This window comes from Culex quinquefasciatus, chromosome 3 (assembly GCF_015732765.1).
Source record: "Culex quinquefasciatus strain JHB chromosome 3, VPISU_Cqui_1.0_pri_paternal, whole genome shotgun sequence".
NCBI classification, from domain to species: domain Eukaryota; kingdom Metazoa; phylum Arthropoda; class Insecta; order Diptera; family Culicidae; genus Culex; species Culex quinquefasciatus.
In genome coordinates, this window is record NC_051863.1 from 185,813,223 (window position 1) to 185,834,991 (window position 21,769).

The following is a 21,769-nucleotide window of genomic DNA, read 5'->3' on the forward strand; positions in this document are numbered from 1 at the left end:
TTTTGAAGTTACATTGAAACTGGCATAGAAATAAACACTTTTTAAAGCATCTTTAAAAAAAATGGTTGCCCTTGCTCCACATTCTAGCTCCATCCAAGCAGGTCAAGCCTTGGCACATGCGCTGAAAAAGGCAAAACCCGCGCCAAAATATCTATGTGAAGGCCACGTTGTCACGGAGCAGCCCTTCCAGGCGGTTGCTACGATCCGCCACACTGCAACGGCCTGCTGTGCGTTGTTTATCGCTGCCAAATAGTCTGACACAAAATCCCTTCAGAAGCAGCTGCAACAGAAAAGTCCAGAGTTTTCTCGCCCGTCCACTCGGAAGGAGTTTTCCGGTGTTCCGGTTGACCAAAAAAAAAGAAGAATGTCCGTCATCAACATCTACTACCACAACGAGAACATCTACAACGTGGAGAAGAAACCACCGGAACGGCCACCGAAGCCCCCACTCTACCACTCCCGGTTCGAGCACCAGGTCCGCCGTGAGACCAAATCCTGCAAGGATGCCCACCGAACGATGGGCTACGCCAAGGTCCCCACCCAGAAGCCGGACGAATTCCTCAAGAAGAACTGCGGCGTACGGTACCGCGCGACCAAATCCGCTCCGGTGCGACTCTGTGGCCCCGCCAACCACAAACCGCCCGTTCCAAAAAAGGACGAGGTGGTCAAGGCCACGGCGATCACCCCCAAGTGCGTCGACTTCAAGGTCGAAAACATCCGCAAGGTGGTCAACACGAGCCCGAAGAAGGTTCGGTCCCGGTACGCGGACACCCGCAAGGGCGACTTTCACGATCTGGAAAAGTCCGGCCTGCTGCCGGTGTACAAGTGCCAACCCAAGTACGGCAAGGTGCCGGGCTATCTGGAGCGGCGCAAGAAGGACCTGGAGGCGGCCAGCAAGCGCACGGTCGAGCAGAGCGCCGACGAGAAGGCCCGCTGCGAGGCGATCTCGCAGGAGGAGCGGCTGGAGCTGCTGAAGGTGAGTCAATTTTTATCTCCGCCCAACCGAGTTGGATAAATACTAAGAGTGCTAATTAAATCGAAATTTGCAACGAATTGCTCTTTTTTATTCTGGAAACATTCGTTGAATACGATTCTTGAAATCAAATTAAATTGGGGATCGAACTGACGACCATTGGATGGTTAGTCGAACTGCTGACCAGCGACTCTACCGAAACAGGTTTACAAAATTGAAATTTTTGAATCATGATTGCTGAACATTGATCTTTTAATTTTAGAATTTAAAAAACACTGTACAATTTCTAAATTGTATAAAAAAGGAATTATTTTTCCACAGTTAAAGAATTAGATTAGATTAGATTAGTTAAATAATTATAATTTCTTTTAGATTTTTTGTCATTTGAGGAGCATAGAATTTTACAAAATTAGACCTGCACAATTTTCAAATTAGAATATTTTAGAATTATAGAATTTGATTTATATAAGATTTTTTGAGTTAATAATTTTAGAATGATGCAATCTAAAGAGTTGTAAATTTGTCGAATTTTGGCAATTTGAATTTTTTCGAATTTTTGACGTATAAAATATTAAGAATTTTACAATTTAAGAACTTTTTTGAATTTTCATTTTGAAATTCTAAATATGATTTGAAATCAGGTTTGTTTTTTTTTTTAATTTTAGAATTAAAAATTAAATATATTTTTTAGTCTTATATGAATTATAGAATTTTTAACTTCAGAATTGTAGATTTTTTAAGATTACGAATCTAAGAATTTTAGAACAACAAAAATTTAGAATTCTATGAATTTAGAGATATTTCTGTATTTAAAATTTAGTAGCTTTCGAATCTCAAAATTTTGAAATATTAAAATCACAGAATGTTGGAATTTATGTTTTTTTATTTTTCATTTTTGAATATCAGAATTTTTATTCTTTGATCTTTAAATTTAAAATTGGATTTTGGATTTTGAGTTTTCATTAATAAACAATCCTGGTTATTCAAATTTTGATTTCATAATTTAAAACTTTATTATTTTAGAGTTATAAAAATTTAAAATCGTTGAATTTAAATTTTGTGATTTCAAAATTCGCAATTCGCAATTCGCAATTTTCAGTGTAAGAACGGGCCTTGACCGATCTTATGCACTAGGTTCCCGACGAACACGCACTGCCCTTACACCTACATCTCACCCTTGCTCTGAGTCAGTACGAGCAGCACGCTAGAACACGCTTTGAGTGTTCGTGCCAGGCATGCACACCTTCTTTTCCGGTTACGCATTTTAACTCGGCCGGGGGTGGTACATTACGTAGGGTTTGATGTAAGTATAAGCGCCTAACCATTTAAAGTGTGCCTATCAACTTTCAATTAAGCAAAAACTGTTTTATTTTTAGTTTGAATTTAAAAACTAATTGTTATTTACTGTGTATTGTTTTCCTCTGAAATCTTGCCTAATGTTGAATCGTGTTAATCTGTTGCTATTTCTTCTGTCGCGATGTTTTGTTACAATGTTTTGGACCTAAGCATGTTATTCAAAAGTTTACCAAAAGTACAATAGTAATATTTGTGTTAATTCTTTGATCATTCCAAAAATTGAGTAAGGGCTCGAACCTCACTTGTTTTAAAGAAAAGGGTGAAGATTGAAAACAATTGACAGTAAAAGAGAATTTGTTTTATAAAAATCAAGTTTCAATAGTAAGAGAATGATGAGCGTATTTTGAAGAATAAAAATGAGAAGCTAGATGTATTAGATGTAAAATTAGACAATAGTTAATAATAGCGATACAAAACAAGCTTAGATTATAGTATTGATAATTTATAGGACAGATGAAGAATTATTCAAATAAATAAATTCGCAATAAAATCAAAAAAGATTAGGCGAATGATAAATAGACTTGATATTACTAGTACATTAAGGAAAAGTACATTTTTAAGGAAAAAAACAAAACAAAGTTTGTTACAGCAGTATCAATTGATAGAAAAGAGTGGAAAAGCTTTGAGAGATAAGAGAATCAAAAGTTAGTAAAATTAAAATCAAATGTTGGATATTAAATAGAAGAATCAGTTAAGAATTGGGAATCAGAAGAGCAAATAAAAATAGGAGATAGGTGGTAGCTGAGAATGAAGAGAAGAGAAACCCCGTTGTGCGATGTTTCAGGTACATCCACAGCAGTTGACTCAACATACTGCGAATCAAAACAATACCGTCTACAATCACAAATTACTTCCCTTTCCCACATTGTCGCGCCCCTTTCTTTTAGCCGTCTCGACTCTGACCCGCGGTGGTCAAAGGTTTACGATCCGTTTCCACAGGCCACCAGCTAGGTCATCATGAAAACCAAGCCAACGTGGAGGTAAGAAAATAGGACACTCGCAAGGAACCAGAGCTATACTGTTCTGATCAAGATAATTCGGATGATCTAACAGAACTACGGATGTAGTTAGTTACGCTCCTTCCAGGATGTTCCTTACGTGGACGTCAACCGAAGAGCACGCAACAAGGTCAGTGCCATTGCATGCTCTTAGGTATCAATCCTTGGCCTGCAATTTTGTGATTTCAAAATTGTAAAATAAAAAAAATGGAATTTAATTTTTTTTTGTAGTTTTAAAATTATAAAGTTTTACAATTTTAGAATTTAATTTTTGAATTTTATAATTTTAGAATTTGAAGAATTTACAAAGTTTGGAATTTAAGCATTTAAGAGTTTGAACATTTTTAAGTTGTAGCATGTTTAAGTTCGCAATTCGCAATTTTCAGTGTAAGAACGGGCCTTGACCGATCTTATGCACCAGGTTCCCGACGAACACGCACTGCCCTTACACCTACATCTCACCCTTGCTCTGAGTCAGTACGAGCAGCACGCTAGAACACGCTTTGAGTGTTCGTGCCAGGCATGCACACCTTCTTTTCCGGTTACGCATTTTAACTCGGCCGGGGGTGGTACATTACGTAGGGTTTGATGTAAGTATAAGCGCCTAACCATTTAAAGTGTGCCTAACAACTTTCATTAAAGCAAAAACTGTTTTGCTTTTAGTTTGAATTCAAAACCTAGTTGTTATTTTACTGTGTTTTGTTTTCTCCTGAAATCTTTCCTAGTGTTGAGTCGTGTTTTTATGTTGCTATTTCTTTTGTCGCGGTGTTTTGTTACAATTTTTGGTCCTAAGCATTTTATAAAAGTTTTTCAAAAGTACAATAGTAATATTTGTGTAAATTCTGTGATCACTCCAAAAATTGAGTAAGGGCTCGAACCTCATTTGTTTGAAGAAAAGGGTGAAGATTGAAAACAATGGACAGTGAAAGAAATATACTATTTGAAGAATCAATAGTAAAAGAAAGATAGTAATTTATGAAGTAGATAAAGAAATTAACAATAATTAATAAATAGAAGTAACAAACAAGCTTAGATTGTATTGAGGGCCATTTATAGGGCAGATGAAAAATTATTCAAATAGATAAATAAAGAAAAGGCACATGATAAACATCGCTGCTAAATTAAGGGAAAGCAGACAGTTTTTTTACAGCAGCATCAATTGGTAAAATAGAGTGGAAAAGCGTTGAGAAATAAGAGAATCAAATGAATAAAATCGAAATCAAATGGAGGATAGTAAACAGAAGCCACGTTAGAAAATCAGTGAAACAAAATAAACAGAAGATAGGTGGTAGCTGAGAATGAAGAGAAGAGAAACCCCGTTGTGCGATGTTTCAGGTACATCCACAGCAGTTGACTCAACATACTGCGAATCAAAACAATACCGTCTACAATCACAAATTACTTCCCTTTCCCACATTGACGCGCCCCTTTCTTCTAGCCGTCTCTACTCTGACCCTCGCTGGTCAAAGGTTTACGAGTCGTTTCCACAGGCCACCAGCTAGGTTACACCTTGTCATCATGATGACTAAACCAAGCCAACGTGGAGGTAAGAAAATATGGCACTTGCAAGGAACAAGGGCCATGCTGTTTTGTCCAAACAGCACTACGGATGTAATTGGGCTCCTTCCGGGATGTTCCTCGCCTAGGTGTGTCAACCGACGAGTATCATCAGTATCATGCACCCTTGGCCTGCAAGTTGTAGCATGTTTAAGTTTTAGAATTATAGAATTTTTGAGTTTTGGAATCTCAGAATCAATTTCTGAATTTTACAATTTTGGAGCTGTACAATTTTAGAATTATATCTTTGAATCTTTGAATTAGAAAATTTAAAGATTGATTTTTTGTTGATTTTTTGGTATAAGAATCTTAGAATTTTAGAAATCAATGAAACAATGTTTTAGAATCTCAAAATTTTGAAATTTCTAAATCTTAGAATAATAGTTTTTTTTCTGATTTTTTTAATAATAAAATTTGTTTTTTTTTCTTTTTGAATTAAACATTAAATTTAATATTTACACAATGTTCAGAATTTTCAGAAATGTTAGATTTTTTTTCAAAATTTTGGAATTTAAAAAAATATTTTTCAGAGTTTATTGATCTTTTGATTTAAATTTTTAAACCTTTTAAATTTAAAATTAACTGAATTTTTGGAATCTTTAATTTTTGGAATTTATAGAATTTAAAATTATGCAGAATTTTTAGATTTTGCAGAATTTTCCGATTTTTTTGAATTTGTTAATAATTTTAATTTCCTTTTTGGTTTTTTTTTTTAAATTTTTTGAGTTTTTATTTTTTTAGAAGCTTTTAAATTTTTTTTGAAGAATATAAAAAAATCTTAACAAATTCAAGAATTTAAAAAAAATTAAAAATTTAAAAAGATTAAACTTAGGAATTAAAAACAAATTAATAATTAAAAATAATTAAAAAACTTTAATATTTTCAAAAATTATAAAAACTTCATCAATTTAAAAAAAATAAGATTTTTTAGAATTTTTTAGTAGTTGGGTAGAAACATTATCAGAAGAAAGTAAAATCAAAGATAAGAAAAATAATTAAACATTTGAGCATGAAATTTGTATTTTTTTTTTCAATTTTGAAAATCCTCCAAGTTACATATAAGAATGCTTAAAATTTTCTGTGAATTGAGAATTTTGGGATTATTTTTAGAATTTTCAGAATATTTTTGATTTGTAAGAATTGTTAGAATTTTTATAGTTTTTAGAATTGTCAGAATTTTCCATTTTTTTAGAATGTTAAGAATTTTTAGAGTTCACAGAATTTTCAGATTTTTAGAATTTCTTTTTTTCTATAAATTTGAGATTTTTAAAAAGTTAAAAAATTTCCAAAATAAAAACAAACAGAATTTTCAACTATTTCGATTTTTTTTAGAACTTCAAAATTTTTTTTTTTTTTCAAATTTTCAGAAATTTAAAATTTGTAGTGTTTTAAGAAGTATTTTCCAATTTTCCATTTTAAAAATCTTAAAAAAAAATCATTTTTTTAGCAATTTAAAAATTTTGAACATTTTTAAAATGTGTAGAAGTTATTGATGTTATGTTATTTTTTGAATTTTTTAAACTTTTAAAATTTTTAGAATATTAAGAATGTTTAGAATTATTAAAATATTCAGAATCAACTGAATTTTTAGAATATTCAGAATTTTGAGAATTTTGAGGATATTCATTTTTGTTTTGAATATTTCAGGATTTAAAATTTATGAATTTTATGAATATATGAATATATTTATGAATTTTAGAATTTTCAGATTTTTCAGAACTTTTTGAATTTGCAAAAGTCATAGAATTTTCTGAATTTAAAAAAAATAGAATTTCCAAAATCACTGGAATTTTTTAAAATTTTCAGATTTAATTTTTCAGATTTTTTTTTTTTTTGGTTTTTTCAGATGTTTCAGAATTTTCTAAAATTTCAAAATTTTCAGAATTTTCCGAAATTTGCAATTTTTTTAATTTTATTGTCAATTTGATCAGGTTTAAAAATTCTGACTTTTAAAATTCTAAAGTTTTAAATTCTAATGCAAAATTTTCGGATTTCAGTAGTTTAATTTGAACAAAATTGGAATGTCAAAAGATATAAGAATTTGATAATAGGAAACTGTTAAAATCTAAGGATATGAGAATTTGAAATTATTAGCATTAGCATTTTCAAAATTTCAGAACTGTTAAATCTGATCAAATTTTGAGAGTTATAAAATTTAATCTATAAAAAATTAAAATTATTGCTTTTTTTTGAAGTTAAGAATTTTAGAATTTTTGTTTTATTTTTCTTATTCTCAAAATGTGCAAATTAAAAAAAAAATCTTTTATTTAGAATTTTCCGGATTTTTAAAATTTTCAGAATATTCAAAATTTTTATAAATTTCATATTTTTCAGAATTTTTTAAATTCATAGAATTTTCAGAATTTTTGAATTTTTTAGAATTGTTAGAATTTTCAAAAGTTTCTGATTTTTTAAATAGTTTTTTTTTTTTGAATTTTCAGATTGGTTTTTTTTTTAATTTTTAGATTTGTTTGAATTTTTAGGAGGTATTTTCTGGTATATTCTTCAGAAAATACCTCCTTAATCTAAAAATTAAAAAAACCAATCTGAAAATCAAAAAAAAAAACTATTTAAAAAAGAAAATTCAGAATTTTCAAGATTTTCAGAATTTTCCAAATTTTTAAAATTTAATTGTCAAAATGATCCGATTTCAAAATACGGAAATTTAAAATTCTATGGTTTTGAAATTTTTAAATTTTTATGCAAAATTTTCGGTTTTTAGTAGTTTAATTTGAACAGAATTCGAATGTCTAAAAATATAAGAATTTGAAATTATTAAATTTCGAAAATTTACCATTAGTATTTTCAAAATTTCAGAACTGTTAAATCTGATCAAATTCTGAGAGTTATAAAATTTAATCTATAATAATCCATAAAAGTTTAATTGCCAAATGAACTTGATAAAAAAAACATCTCTTTCCCAACAGGGCCTGAAGAAAAACTGGGAAAATCTGCAGCGCGAGTACCAGAGCCTGCCGCTGCTGATCGACACCGTGCCGAAGATGATCCGCAAAGCCAAGCTGGAAAAGGGCCTCAAGGAGCTGGAGAAGGACATCCTGACGATCGAGAACAACCCGTACATTTACGTGTTTGACGACGAACAGCAGCAGAACAAGTAGAGATTAGTGCGTGTGATGAGTGAAGTTTTAGCTGGTAGCTTTGGTTTTATATATTTTTGAAAAACACAAGTCTATTTATATAATATTACAAAACTCTATCGATACATGTAGATTTTAACGCAAAGATTGTCTCCAAACACTCTAGTCAAACGAACCTTTGTGTGTGCCCGCGTGTTTTCCACTTTATGATATGAATAATTAGAGATTTTACCCCGTGAATTGTGCAATAATAAACTTGACAAAATCTTCCGTAAAAAGCTATTGTTTGATTTTTGAAGGGAAATTTCTCATTATCGTCTAATAAAGGACTTAGAATCGTATTCTCTTTTTACAATTGGGTTTGACTTTTTTTTGTTTAATTCGTGATCTCTCTCTCTCTCATAATTCTACGCGTCTAAATGAAGTTTGTATTAATCAGCGTTAGTTCTTGCTAAGTGTGTGAGTGAAAAATTGTTGGTTGGTTTGTTTGTTGTTCATGGACATTAAAAAGGAAGCAACTTCTTCAGCGACTGGGCCTACCTTTTTTCCGGAGGAGCCCGGCGAATGTGGTCGTCACTGTTTCGTCACTCTTCACCGGTCGAGCCTTACATGTAGATGAAGTTGAATCTGCAATGGAGCGAAACAAATGTTAGTTAAATGAAGGACAATTGAGATGGGGGAGGGTCAAACTTACCGGCACAGGGCCTGCGGCAGCGACGAAATGATCGGTCCGTACCCTTGCGAATTGTCGTACAGCTCAAACAGCGGGGCGGCCACTAGCTTGTAGTTTTTCGGTACGGCAAAAAGAGCTGTGATTTCATTTTTTTTTTTTTTTTGGAGGATAGAAAAAAATGTTGTTAGAACAAGGACTGGACATTTTGTTTTACTTTCAAACATGGAGACAGAATCGAAAGGCGTTTCTCATGATTTTTTTTTATATTAATATATTTGCCTAACAGTGTGTACATTGGTATGAAAAATATATGCTTTCAGAAAGAGTTATACAATCACAGTGTAATTACAATATGTTTGTTGAATACATAATTGACAATAACTTTTATTAAAAAAGGAACAACATTCGTCCTTTTAAAAAATAACATTATGAGGATAACAGCTCTGAACAATACATTTTGGAAGATATTCACAATAACAAACTGCGTGAATATTACAATTAAAAACAATTGGTTGAAACTAACCTACAAAAAACTAGAAGTAAAATGCCCTAAAACTGCCTAATTTGAATGTAAACTACATTTTTAAGGGTACAACAGTAAACTGACGGTTAAAGCAGAGTTTTACATCACAATAGCATTCTAATCGATTTGCTTCTTTGCTGTAACAATTAGTTGAATTTCCATTATAGCAACCCTGATTGGGTTTACAGCAAACAATAGAGTATTTAAATAGCATTATTTCTTATCTATTGTAATACCCCATTTGCACGGGCTCCGGTTTGATAACGTAAACAACAATGACAGCTGAGGTTTTAAAATTGGTTATAACCGGAGGTTGTTGTAAGGAGCCCGCGCGAATGGGGCATAATCAAATAAACCAGATACTTCCAATTAATCCAAGTTCTAGAACAAGTTCTAACATCGTAAACCGTTGAGACATAGATAAATATCAGTAAATTCTTTAAACAGTAGGGGAACAGCATCTAATTCCAGCGTGCCTCTAATGTTGGCAGGTCAGAACTTTGACATTCAATTAAAACTAATTAAAAGCGTTTTCAACTGAACTCGAGTGATAAATAGCTCAATAAGAAGTGAGCATGCAAGTTTCTATAAAAAGTTTTGCAAAATTAGTTGTTTAAATAGTGAAAATCAGCAAATTGGATGGAGTTAGGAGAGCAGTTCTCTAGGATTTCGGTCATTCGATTTTTTTTGTATTTTTTAATCCGACTGAAACTTTTTTGGTGCCTTCGGTATGCCCAAAGAAGCCATTTTGCATCATTAGTTTGTCCATATAATTTTCCATACAAATTCGGCAGCTGTCCATACAAAAATGATGTATGAAAATTCAAAAATCTGTATCTTTTGAAGGAATTTTTGATCGATTTGGTGTCTTCGGCAAAGTTGTAGGTATGGATACGGACTACACTGGAAAAAATAATACACGGTAAAAAATTTGGTGATTTTTTATTTAACTTTTATCACTAAAACTTGATTTACAAAAAACACTATTTTTAATTTTTTTATTTTTGATATGTTTTAGAAGGCATAAAATGCCAACTTTTCAGAAATTTCAGGTTGTGCAAAAATCACTGACCGAGTTATGAATTTTTAATCAATACTGATTTTTCAAAAATCGAAATTTTGGTCGTAAAATTTTTCAATTTCATTTTCGATGTAAAATCAAATTTGCAATCAAAAGTACTTTACTGAAATTTTGATAAAGTGCACCGTTTTCAAGTTATAGCCATATTTAAGTGACTTTTTGAAAATAGTCGCAGTTTTCATTTTTAAATTAGTGCACATGTTTGCCCAGTTTTGAAAAAATATTTTTGAAAAGCTGAGAAAATTCTCTATATTTTGCTTATTTGGACTTTGTTGATACGACCTTTAGTTGCTGAGATATTGCAATGCAAAGGTTTAAAAACAGGAAAATTGATGTTTTCTAAGTTTCACCCAAACAACCCACCATTTTCTATCGTCAATATCTCAGCAACTAATGGTCCGATTTTCAATGTTAATATATGAAACATTTGTGAAATTTTCCGATCTCTTCGAAAAAAATATTTTTGGAATTTTCAAATCAAGAGTAACATTTCACAAAGGCCAAACATTCAATATTACGCCCTTTTAAAATGTTTGTCTTGATTTGAAAATTCCAAAAATATTTTTTTCGAAAAGATCGGAAAATTTCACAATTGTTTCATATATTAACATTGAAAATCGGACCATTAGTTGCTGAGATATTGACGATAGAAAATGGTGGGTTGTTTGGGTGAAACTTAGAAAACATCAATTTTCCTGTTTTTAAACCTTTGCATTGCAATATCTCAGCAACTAAAGGTCGTATCAACATAGTCCGAATAAGCAAAATATAGAGAATTTTCTCAGCTTTTCAAAAATATTTTTTCAAAACTGGGCAAACATGTGCACTAATTTAAAAATGAAAACTGCGACTATTTTCAAAAAGTCACTTAAATATGGCTATAACTTGAAAACGGTGCACTTTATCAAAATTTTAGTAAAGTACTTTTTGATTGTAAATTTGATTTTACATCGAAAATGAAGTTGAAAAATTTTACGACCAAAATTTCGATTTTTGAAAAATCAGTATTGATTAAAAATTCATAACTCGGTCAGTGATTTTTGCACAACCTGGAAATTTCTGAAAAGTTGGCATTTTATGTCTTCTAAAACATATCAAAAATAAAAAAATTAAAAATAGTGTTTTTTGTAAATCAAGTTTTAGTGATAAAGTTAAATAAAAAATCACCAAATTTTTTTACCGTGTATTATTTTTTCCAGTGTAGTCCGTATCCATACCTACAACTTTGCCGAAGACACCAAATCGATCAAAAATTCCTTCAAAAGATACAGATTTTTGAATTTTCATACATCATTTTTGTATGGACAGCTGCCGAATTTGTATGGAAAATTATATGGACAAACTAATGATGCAAAATGGCTTCTTTGGGCATACCGAAGGCACCAAAAAAGTTTCAGCCGGATTAAAAAATACAAAAATTAAAATTGAAGAAAAAAGACCGATTTCGTAGAGAATTGCTCAGGAGCGAGTGCTTAACCTGCCAAAGATACGAGAATTTCCCCTAGTGGATCTGTAAAGCTTACATCACAAAGAGATATTTTTCATAAATAAAATTGCCATCAAAACCAATTTCGTTTTCGTTTTACGGAGCAAGGTGAGGGACGCGGCCTCAAGTCAGTCCAAGTCCGGTTTCTTGTGGAAAAAGGGTAGTGGCCGAACTAGTATTGCATACCAAATGAACACCACCGGAAGATATAGGGGATCGGGAGGGGGGAGGTGAAAGAAAATTAGTGTTGATGTGAGTAGTAAGAACATGGATGATTTGAGCAGTTACGGTAATCTAAGTTTAACACTGAATAAAGAAAATCTGAAATTGTGATTCAGAGTAAGAAGGCCCGGAATAAATTAAATTATTAGTTAATTAAATAAGAAAATGTAACTAATCGGAGATCTATACAAAAGAAACCTATGATGTATTCCAAATTTAAAGGAAATAAAAATACTAGAGAAAAAAGATGAAAACTAACTGCCGACCTGTCACGTCCGTCAATAGTCTTGTCGTACATTACAACTAGAAACAGATCTGCCAATGAAATGTTACACTTCGTTCAAATCAACTAATCATTTAAGTCCAATTATTCATCTACGGAAAACTATCTAACTTTAATCAACAACCTAAACTAAACTGTCTGAAAGTAAATTTAATCTCAAATCCCCGAATGTTTTATTATAACGCCAAATAAGGTAAAGGATCTTGTTTTTAAACCAGTCTTGCCGCTTCCACAAACCAATAAACATAAATGAACAGTTCATAAGTTGAACACTAGTAATTAAGACGACTATTTCATGCCTTTCATTTCATTAGGGCATAGAGCTTTGCAAACAAGAGTGCATCTCTATTATACCTTATGTAAACTATCATTTGAGTGAAGGAGACACACTCCTGTTCACAAAACCCATGCGCCCTTTTGAAATGTTAGGCTCCATTTGATCGTCAAGGCGCCAGTAGACCCTCGATTCGCAACAATGGTCGATACAACCATAATCCGAAAACCGTTAGTTCAACAGATTAACGAATTTTGTCCGATATCATCGCACTATTGATTGACCGAGACTCTATGGAAATTTTGACATATCAAAATGCTACGTAATAATATTTTTTTAAAATAAATTTCAAAATCTATTCTATCCTACAATGCCTAGAAGAGGCCTCTGTTTCTGTTGTGAGTAAGCGCTGGTTTCAGAGTTCATTTTTCAATTTAAAAGGGGTGGGAGACGACAAATTTGCTTCATGAACTCCTACTCGGCCTTGGGACCACCTCTTAAGACACTGATGGCTCCATCAAAACCAATTTGAATATAAAAAAATCACCCTTTCATCAAAAATATCGCTTCGGGTCCATCCATAAACTACGTGAACAATTTTTTTTTGAAATCTCAAGCACCACCCCTCCTCCCTCGTGGACAATTTCCATACAAAACAAATCGTTTTTGTATGGAGCGAGGACAATCACTTACTCCCTTCATCCCCCAAAGGTGTCCACGTGGTTTATGGATGGTCCCTTCACAAAATGTCTAAAAAAATTAAAATCTTTTCAAATTCTGTTTTAATACCACTTAAATTTAAACTTATTATATCTGGACTAACATTTCAAAAGGCACAAACATTCCCAAAATATTACGCTCATTTGAAATGTTAATCTTGATAGCAAAATGTTCAAAATATTTATATTCGAATTTTTTTTCACAAATATATAATTTTTCAACATTGAAAACTGGACCATTAGTTACTGAGATATCGACATTAGAAAATGGAGGTGAGACTTAAAACATCAGTGGGCGAAATCGGACCCAAAGTCGGACCTAATTTATCGCGGCTGGTTCCCTAGTCTCTTATGTAAAACAAATCCGGGGAATCGATTGGTGATGGTTTCATCCACCGCATGAAATGGCAAAGGGTCCATTTTGCTCAAATTCCCCATTTTTGAATAACAAAAATTCTTGAAAATCGCTCTGTATTTAATTTAGTGAAACTGTTGTTCTAAATTATTATAATTGAAAACAAAAATTTCCCAAAATTTGCAATGTTAGAAATCGTATTTTTGCTCAAAAAAATCTGAAATTAATTAATTTTAAAATACAAAACAAAAATTTAAAAAAAAATGAAATAACTTAGAAAACTTTTTGACCTTATATTTACGTCCAGACTCGATTATGCGAAGGCCTCGGAAAAATTTCACTTCGGATAATCGAATCACAAAAAAAAAATTTCGTTGTCTCATTTTTGATTGTTGAGCATAGGTATGACCCCTAAACTACGCTAAAATTATTTAGAATTTTTAAATCCAAGATCGCGGCCAAAATGGCGGTTATGCAATATTGAAAAAATGCATTTAATTTATTAAAAGTCAATCAACAACTCAAATTTGTCTAAAATGGGGAAAATAAAAAACATTTTTTCATATTTTTTTGTACGTGATTCGATTATCCAAAGTCCCAAACAAATCTTCGGATAATCGAACATCGGATAATCGAAATTTCGGATAACCGAGTCTGGACTGTATACGACTGCAAAAATGTTAAGCATTAAAAAAATTCTAAACTTAATAATATAAGAACTTAAGATTTTAAGAGATCAAAAAATTAAGATTTTAAAAATTTACATTTTAACAATCTAGAAATTTAAAAATTTAAAAATTAAAGAATTTGAAATTTGAGCATTTAAAAAATTGTGATTTTATGAACTTGAGTATTTAAGAATTTAGGAATTTATTAATTTAAGAATATAAAATTCAAGAGTGAAGAATTTAAAAATTAAAGGATTTGTAAATTAAATTTCAGAATTTTAAAAAGTAAGATATAAGAATTAATGTTTTCCGATTTTCATGATCTTTTTTTGTAGTTTTTTCAATTCCTAAATTTTTGGGCTCTTTAATTTTTGAATTATTAAATTTAAGGTTTTTTTTTTTAAATCGAAATGTAAACTTTTCTTGACCGGATTCCTTCCGATCTCCATAACTTTTCTTGTAGAAAAGCAAGGAAACGAACTGCTGCTGATTTTTTGCAGAATTGGGTCCTAAAATTAAGCTTCAATTTGTGATTGTTCACAACGATAAAGGTTATTTTTCTGAGTACAATGACACATTGTACAAACGCAAATGAATCAACCTGACTTGACTGTCGTTCCAAGGGGACCATAGTTGATCCATCGAAAAAAAAAATGTCTTGTAAATTTGTCGAAAAGTGATCAGAAACTGTTTTTAGTCGTGTTTTCTACCATTGAGCAGTTCTCTACAAAATCGGTCTTTTTTCTTAATTTTTTTTTTGTTTTTTGTATTTTTTAATCCGACTGAAACTTTTTTGGTGCCTTCGGTATGCCCAAAGAACCCATTTTGCATCATCAGTTTGTCCATATAATTTTCCATACAAATTTGGCAGCTGTCCATACAAAAATGATGTATGAAAATTCAAAAATCTGTATCTTTTGAAGGAATTTTTTGATCGATTTGTTGTCTTCGGCAAAGTTGTAGGTATGGATATGGACTACACTGAAAAAAAATGATACACGGTAAAAAAATTTTGGTGATTTTTTATTTAACTTTTTGTCAATTAATTTCAATTTTAATTTAAATTTTTTTTATTTGTTTTAGAGGACATCAAATGCAAACTTTTCAGAAATTTCCAGAATGGGCAAAAAATCTTTGAGCGAGTTATGAATTTTTGAATCAATACTGATTTTTTTTTAAAAATCGAAAAATTGGTCGCAAACATTTTTTAACTTCATTTTACGATGTAAAATCAAATTTGCAATCAAAAAGTACTTTAGTGAAATTTTGATAAAGTGCACCGTTTTCAAGTTAAATCCATTTTTAGGTGATTTTTTTTTAAATAGTCGCAGTTTTACATTTTTTTAAATTAGTGCACATGTTTGCCCACTTTTGAAAAAAATATTTTTGAAAAGCTGAGAAAATTTTCTATATTTTGCACTTTTGAACTTTGTTGATACGACCCTTAGTTGCTGAGATATTGCCATGCAAAGGTTTAAAAACAGGAAAATTGATGTTTTCTAAGTCCCACCCAAACAACACACCATTTTCTAATAGATATCTCAGCAACTAATGGTCCGATTTTCAATGTTAAAATATAAAACATTCCGATCTTTTCGAAAAAAAAATATTTTCAATTTTTTTAAACCAAGACTAACATTTTAAAAGGGCGTAATATTAAATGAAGATTTTTTGGAAATTTCTGAAAAGTTGGCATTTGATGTCCTCTAAAACATATCAAAAAACTGAAAAAAAAAAAATAGTGTTTTTTTTTTGCAAATCAAGTTTTAGTGACAAAAAGTTAAATAAAAAATCACCAAAAATGTTTTTAGAGTGTATCATTTTTTTCAGTGTAGTCCATATCCGATAAAATCCGATCCGATAAAAAAATTCCTTTAAAAGATACAGATTTTTGAAATTTTCATGCATCATTTTTGTATGACCAGCTGCCAAATTTGTATGGAAAATTGTATGGACAAACTAATGATTCAAAATGGCTTCTTTGGGCATACCGAAGGCACCAAAAAAGTTTCAGTCGGATTAAAAAATACAAAAAAAAATCGAATGACCGAAATCTGAGAGAACTGCTCCATTGTAGGAACATAAAAATATACATACGGCTTTTTAGGACCCTATTGCAGAATTGTATTAGTACGGGAATAGATATAATAAGTTGATGAAAATTTAGCGCCGGTTTGAAAAACTTATTTTTCAATAAAACCTTTTTTTTTTGCCTTTTTATACATATAAAGTGAGTATTTTTAAAGCTGATTTTTTACAGTTCACATTAGTTGAGTAAAAACGGAAACGAAAAAGGGGACATACCTATTTACAATTCGACGCCAACATCACGAGGTTCATGTAGTCTTTTATTTGACAGGTTGACAGGGCTATATGAACAGGGACTGCTGATGCCAGAGATTTTGTTTATGTTACGTTATTTAAAACCATTATTAAACAGACTTTACTGAAAGAAACTCTTGCTCATTTTTGGTGGAAAGGTAGCTTATTAGGAGTACTTTCAGAATATGCAATAATCCAGAAAGTGTCAAAATGTACGTGATGCCTTTTGAAATGTTGCCGTCGAATTGCTAGTTTGTTTTTGTAACTCTAAAATAACTTCCTAATTTGTAGAACGGTTTCTTCTCGTCAATGTACATAATTAAAACAGAGGATAGCTTTTACAACAACAATCATGAGAGCAACAATTGACGGAAGAACAATTCGGTCTAGCCTAAACGTCTCTGCCTGTCGGATTGGGAGTGGAACTCGCTTCTTCAATAAGTTCAATCATTCAGAGTGGATAAAAAGAGTTTCGATTTTAAAACTAATAAAATATATAGAAAAGTATATCAACGCAAACATTACCCTTCTCGTGCAGCTGCACCAGAAACAGCCGCTTGTGCTCCTTCGGTTTGGTGATGTGGGGCGGAATGTACGGGTACTGCGGCGGCTCAAAGTTCGGGCGCCACCAGTTGCCGATCGTGTCCTCCACTATCCAGTCCTGCTTGACGCCGTCCTGCCGGCCGAGGGTCTAACGGTGTCGGCCCGTTACAAATTTGTTTGATTTTAGACGGCGATTGACGATGACGATTACACAATTTTGTTGTTAGAAAGAGGATTTTTTTTTGGTTTGTTTGTTTTGTGTGTGTTTTTGTTTAGTTACAACAGTTATTTTGTGGATGTTTTGTTTGTAATTGTGCAAGAGAACAATAGGATAAAGTAGAAAATAAAAATATTAACAATTTAGTGTTACAATTTGTGGCTCACAACTCAATCGGTAGATTCAGTTAGACTCAGTATTTGTTACAAAATTACAATTTGAACGTTTCTGGAGTTTGCTCAATCTAACTGAATCGTTTTTACAATCATTTTTTGTACAGAGTTTAGAGAGCTTTGCCAGTGTTTTGTTACAAACGTTTCTTCAAGAAGCTTAGCTTACAGTACAATCTTCCGCGCAATCTTATCTCTGCAACGTGAGGTAACAAAGTCAGTTCGCGCTGCCTTACACAATACTATTCGTTTACAATCTTCTCTTAAAAACAAACTTGGCTACCGTTTTACCAAAAACACTCAAAAACCAGCAATCCCACCTCAAAAAGGCCACCCCCACTTACCTCCGTGAGCAGCCGCTTCAGTCCCTCGACCTCGTCCTCGCCGGCACTCAGCTCGCCGCCGGGCAGCTTGAAGAAGGTCGTTCCGAGCTGCAGCAGCAAAACGTGCGGCAGGCCGTGCTCGTGCACCAGCAGCACGCCCTCCACCGAGCGGCGCATCCCGATCTTGTCGAACTCGTCGCGCATCCGCTGGAACCGGGCCGGCACCGACGGGTCCTTCTCGAACAGCGGTTCCTTCGTGCCGAATGTGTAGTTTGTGAGTGGGTAGCTGCGAGAGAATTAACCTTTTTATTTACCTGAAGCAGTCGAAAAGCAAAACACTTACAGATTGATGGCCCGGTTCAGGGTGGTCTGGTTCGCGGTCAGCTTGGTCACGTCGTGGTTCACCGTGCCTTGACTCGTTCTCCGGGGCCAGCCGGAGCCGGTTTTTACGGACTGCGCTGCCATCTTTGATTTTGTTTGTTGTCGGGACGACCTCTCTAGTTCGCCTCAAATAACTAGCGAAATAAGCTCTTTCACCACCGATCACAAACTTTTGCACTTGCAGGGAGGAAAGGGGTGTTTGAATTAAACTAACTTTGAGTGGAAATTTGAAGATTTTCCTGTAAAAAACTGTAAAATAGCGCACTCAAACACCAAGCGGCTTCGTTTTTGTTTTATTGCACTCGCGCTTGCAAATATTTGACAGCAAATTTGACAGTTTGATACCGTTGCGGTGTGTCGGTAAAGCAGACCCGGGGATCCCTGCGGCCATAGACTAAATATATATAGATACGCCACTCCCCTGTTGGGGCTGGCGACACTACCGCCACGCAAAAAAAAAAGGCTTCACCAGTGCCTAGTTCCTCAAGGACCAAGTCGTGTTCTACTGCGCAAACCAACTGCCGTTCAAGAATAGCCAACTAATGCCAAGAGGAACACACGGCCAATCTAGATTTCATGATGTATACCGCAAAGAACCAAAGCACCAGCTCAATCAAGTCAAACATGTCAGGATTTTCGATGCAGCGTTTTTTTATTATGTTAATCGTTTGATAATAAACTGTCGCCTTATCAAAAAAAAAATCTTAATAAATTCCGATTCAACGATGTACAGACAAAAAAGGTTCTGCATTTCCCTCAATCCAAAATCCCTCAATCCAAAATCAATCCAAAACACATACGGCGGAATCATCGTTGGATACTTTTTGATGCTAGCCAGGTTCAGGCCGCCTTTTTTTGGCGAAAGTTTTTATCTGGAAAAACAAAATATTAGTCTCCTTACAAGATTAGCATTACGGTGTCCTTTATGAATCACCCTCAACCTGTAAACATCTCCTCGTAGAGCAGATTGTAGCTCAGTTCGGTCACCGACGGTGCAACTACACGGAACGTTTCCACCACTCCAGTGGAAACCACTATGAGAGCGGCGTAAACCAGCTGCGATTTCGCCTGAGTGGTCAGTCTCCGCGATCGGCTTCAGGTTGGCCAGCTCCTTCTCATTCTGTTCTGTTCGAACACGTCATTGCTGCTTCCGTAGCCACTTGCGCTGCTGGCGGCCTAGAGGCCAAGCATATTCGTCTAATCTCGGGAATGAACAATAATTGAACGGCCAAATTGTCCATGCGCGCGATGAAATCTAACTTTTGACAGTATGACAACAACATCAAACTTTAAGCGGGCAGTTGCACAGAGTACTTTGATTTGTTTATCAATTTAGTACCTGTAAATTGACGATGGCGGCGCGCAGAGCGCTAAAGGGATGTCGCCAACTGGGTATATGGATCAACTTTCAAGTGGGACATCTACTTGATTTATAATCTATGCTGCGGCTGAAGATGCTTGAAGTTTGTGCGGGCATCTTAAAAATAACAATATTTGTTACATCAAACTCCTCACTACACTGGTAAACAGAATTACACTTTTTTCAGTTCACTTTTACACACTTGTATGGGATTTTTCAGTTCAAGTATGATTACACACTTTCGTGTTATCATACTTGAACTGAAAAATCCCATACAAGTGTGTAAAAGTGAACTGAACAGTGTGTAATGTTGATTATCAGTGTAAATAGGGTTCTAAACGTTGAATCCAATTTTATTTAATTCAGGAATTTGGGTGTTAATTTTCAGCTGAACAGTACTAGTACTAGTCCACTTTCGGTTTCACTTTCACATTTTCAAATCAGGCCAATTCAGTTCAATTTCTATAGATTTATTTTTGAAAGGTTCAATCAACACATTTTTTCGGTGTTTCAAATTGGTTTCAAAAAGAAATAGGGTACGTGGCGAGGTACGTGGTCTATTAGAGGACCCCTTTCCTATAGTGGACCCTCTGAAGGGGTTTTGATGAAAAAATCAAAAAAATCCCAATTTCAAGCGTGTTGTTATCTACATTTTTTTTTATTTGGCATTTTTAGCATCATTTAAAATAATGTTGGCTGACATTGAATTGTCCTTTTCACAAAAATAAGTGTTTTGACAAGTGTTCGACATCTGAAATCAGCCACGGCCACTAGCATTTTCCATTTTATGATTGAATTAACTATTTAATCATTTTTTGACTGGTTATTTAACTTCAGCACGTTGAAATAATGTAAGTTTAAGGAACTTTACAAGGAACTTTACTAATATAAATCGAAGAAATGGTCATTTTCGAGCAAAAATATAAGGACGAAAAAATCCAAACTTTTCCAAAAGTGGACCCCTGTTAATTTAACCCTTTAAAAATGAAGATTTTCAATTATTTGTATAAATATAGCTGTTTTCATGTTAAAAGTACCAAAAATGCTGAAGCCGTAAGAATTTATAATTAATCAAAACTATAGTCAATTGTACTTAACTGAAGCATCATAATTGCCGTTTGAAATGATAAATCATAATAACAAATCAAAAACAAAACATTTTTCAAATAAACATGCGTGGTTTTACCAGCAACTGTAAACAAATCTATTGTTTAGTTTCGGTCAACCATTTATGAAATTTGCATCAAATTAACTTTTTTTAATTATTTTTATGTTTTCAGGGGTTTTTGAAACGTTTTCTCTGATTTTTTTTCGGAAATAAATGTGTTTAAATTTCTGTTAGGTTTTTTTGTTGCTTAAAGCCAAATTTGTTGACAAAACATATGTGCTTATGATGAAAAGTGAGCCAAATCCGTCTTTTATTCATTATATCCAGCATTAGACCTATAGTATTAAAATTGTTCATTATTACCTGGGTGATGAAAAGAGAGAATGCGTAACGTGATTTTCGAATGATCCCACTTTGTTTACATCTACAAAGTAGAAAGCTGTTCAAGCACAAGCATGATTTTTTTCTTACTGATAAATGAGCTGTTTTAAAATCAGTGGTACATGTGTTATTTTGTCTAGTTTATAGCATTTTTTTTGCTGGAAAATTGTGTATTTTGTCAAGTTTCGATCGGTTAGAAGAGATTTTTCATTTTTACGGGTGACGAAGAACTGCGGTGATAGTGTCAGCGATGTCGCAAATTCCCTGGCTAATCATGCAGCTCTTTCTGGTCCAGCAAATAAACATCGCTAGTTCTAGCGAAGCTGATCCAACAAACAGAGAAGATTTTCACTAAACCAGTAGGTTTTTAAAAGGAACCAAACGATAAAGACAGCTTCTGCATGGATGCAACCGCATCGACTCCATAAACAATTTCCATTCATAATTTTAAAAAAATGCGATCTCGCCTTCAAATTTCTTAATGTTTCAATTTCAACTTCAGGTCCTCAAAAGCCACACATTTTTCATTCTTGCTAAAAAAACAATTTTAATGATCGATAACAATACTCTCTACTTTTGGCGAACAGTAAATTGGTTCCACTTTGTCAGTTCAAAATTGAGGCCGTTTTGCGAACCACTATTCCGCACCCAGATTATTACCATAAAGGTTTACAACGATTTTGTTCTATAAATGCAGG

The 21,769-nt window shown here is 33.2% G+C and overlaps 2 protein-coding genes across 2 annotated transcripts; one reads left to right on the top strand and one right to left on the bottom strand.

The window, feature by feature from the left end:
- Positions 1-239: 239 nt before the first annotated feature.
- Positions 240-8,252, top strand: LOC6049110 (enkurin). The gene is made up of 2 exons (XM_001865887.2): positions 240-976; positions 7,812-8,252. The coding sequence occupies exons 1-2, from the start codon at positions 365-367 to the stop codon at positions 8,001-8,003; spliced, it is 804 nt and encodes a 267-aa protein (XP_001865922.2). The 5' UTR covers positions 240-364; the 3' UTR covers positions 8,004-8,252.
- Positions 8,253-8,328: 76 nt separating this feature from the next.
- Positions 8,329-18,547, bottom strand: LOC6049111 (cleavage and polyadenylation specificity factor subunit 5). The gene is made up of 5 exons (XM_038264345.1): positions 18,185-18,547; positions 17,863-18,127; positions 17,114-17,279; positions 8,677-8,791; positions 8,329-8,609 (listed from the first exon to the last, which is right to left on the bottom strand). Exons 1-5 carry the CDS (start codon positions 18,304-18,306, stop codon positions 8,588-8,590), a joined length of 690 nt encoding a protein of 229 aa, XP_038120273.1. The 5' UTR covers positions 18,307-18,547; the 3' UTR covers positions 8,329-8,587.
- Positions 18,548-21,769: the final 3,222 nt, after the last annotated feature.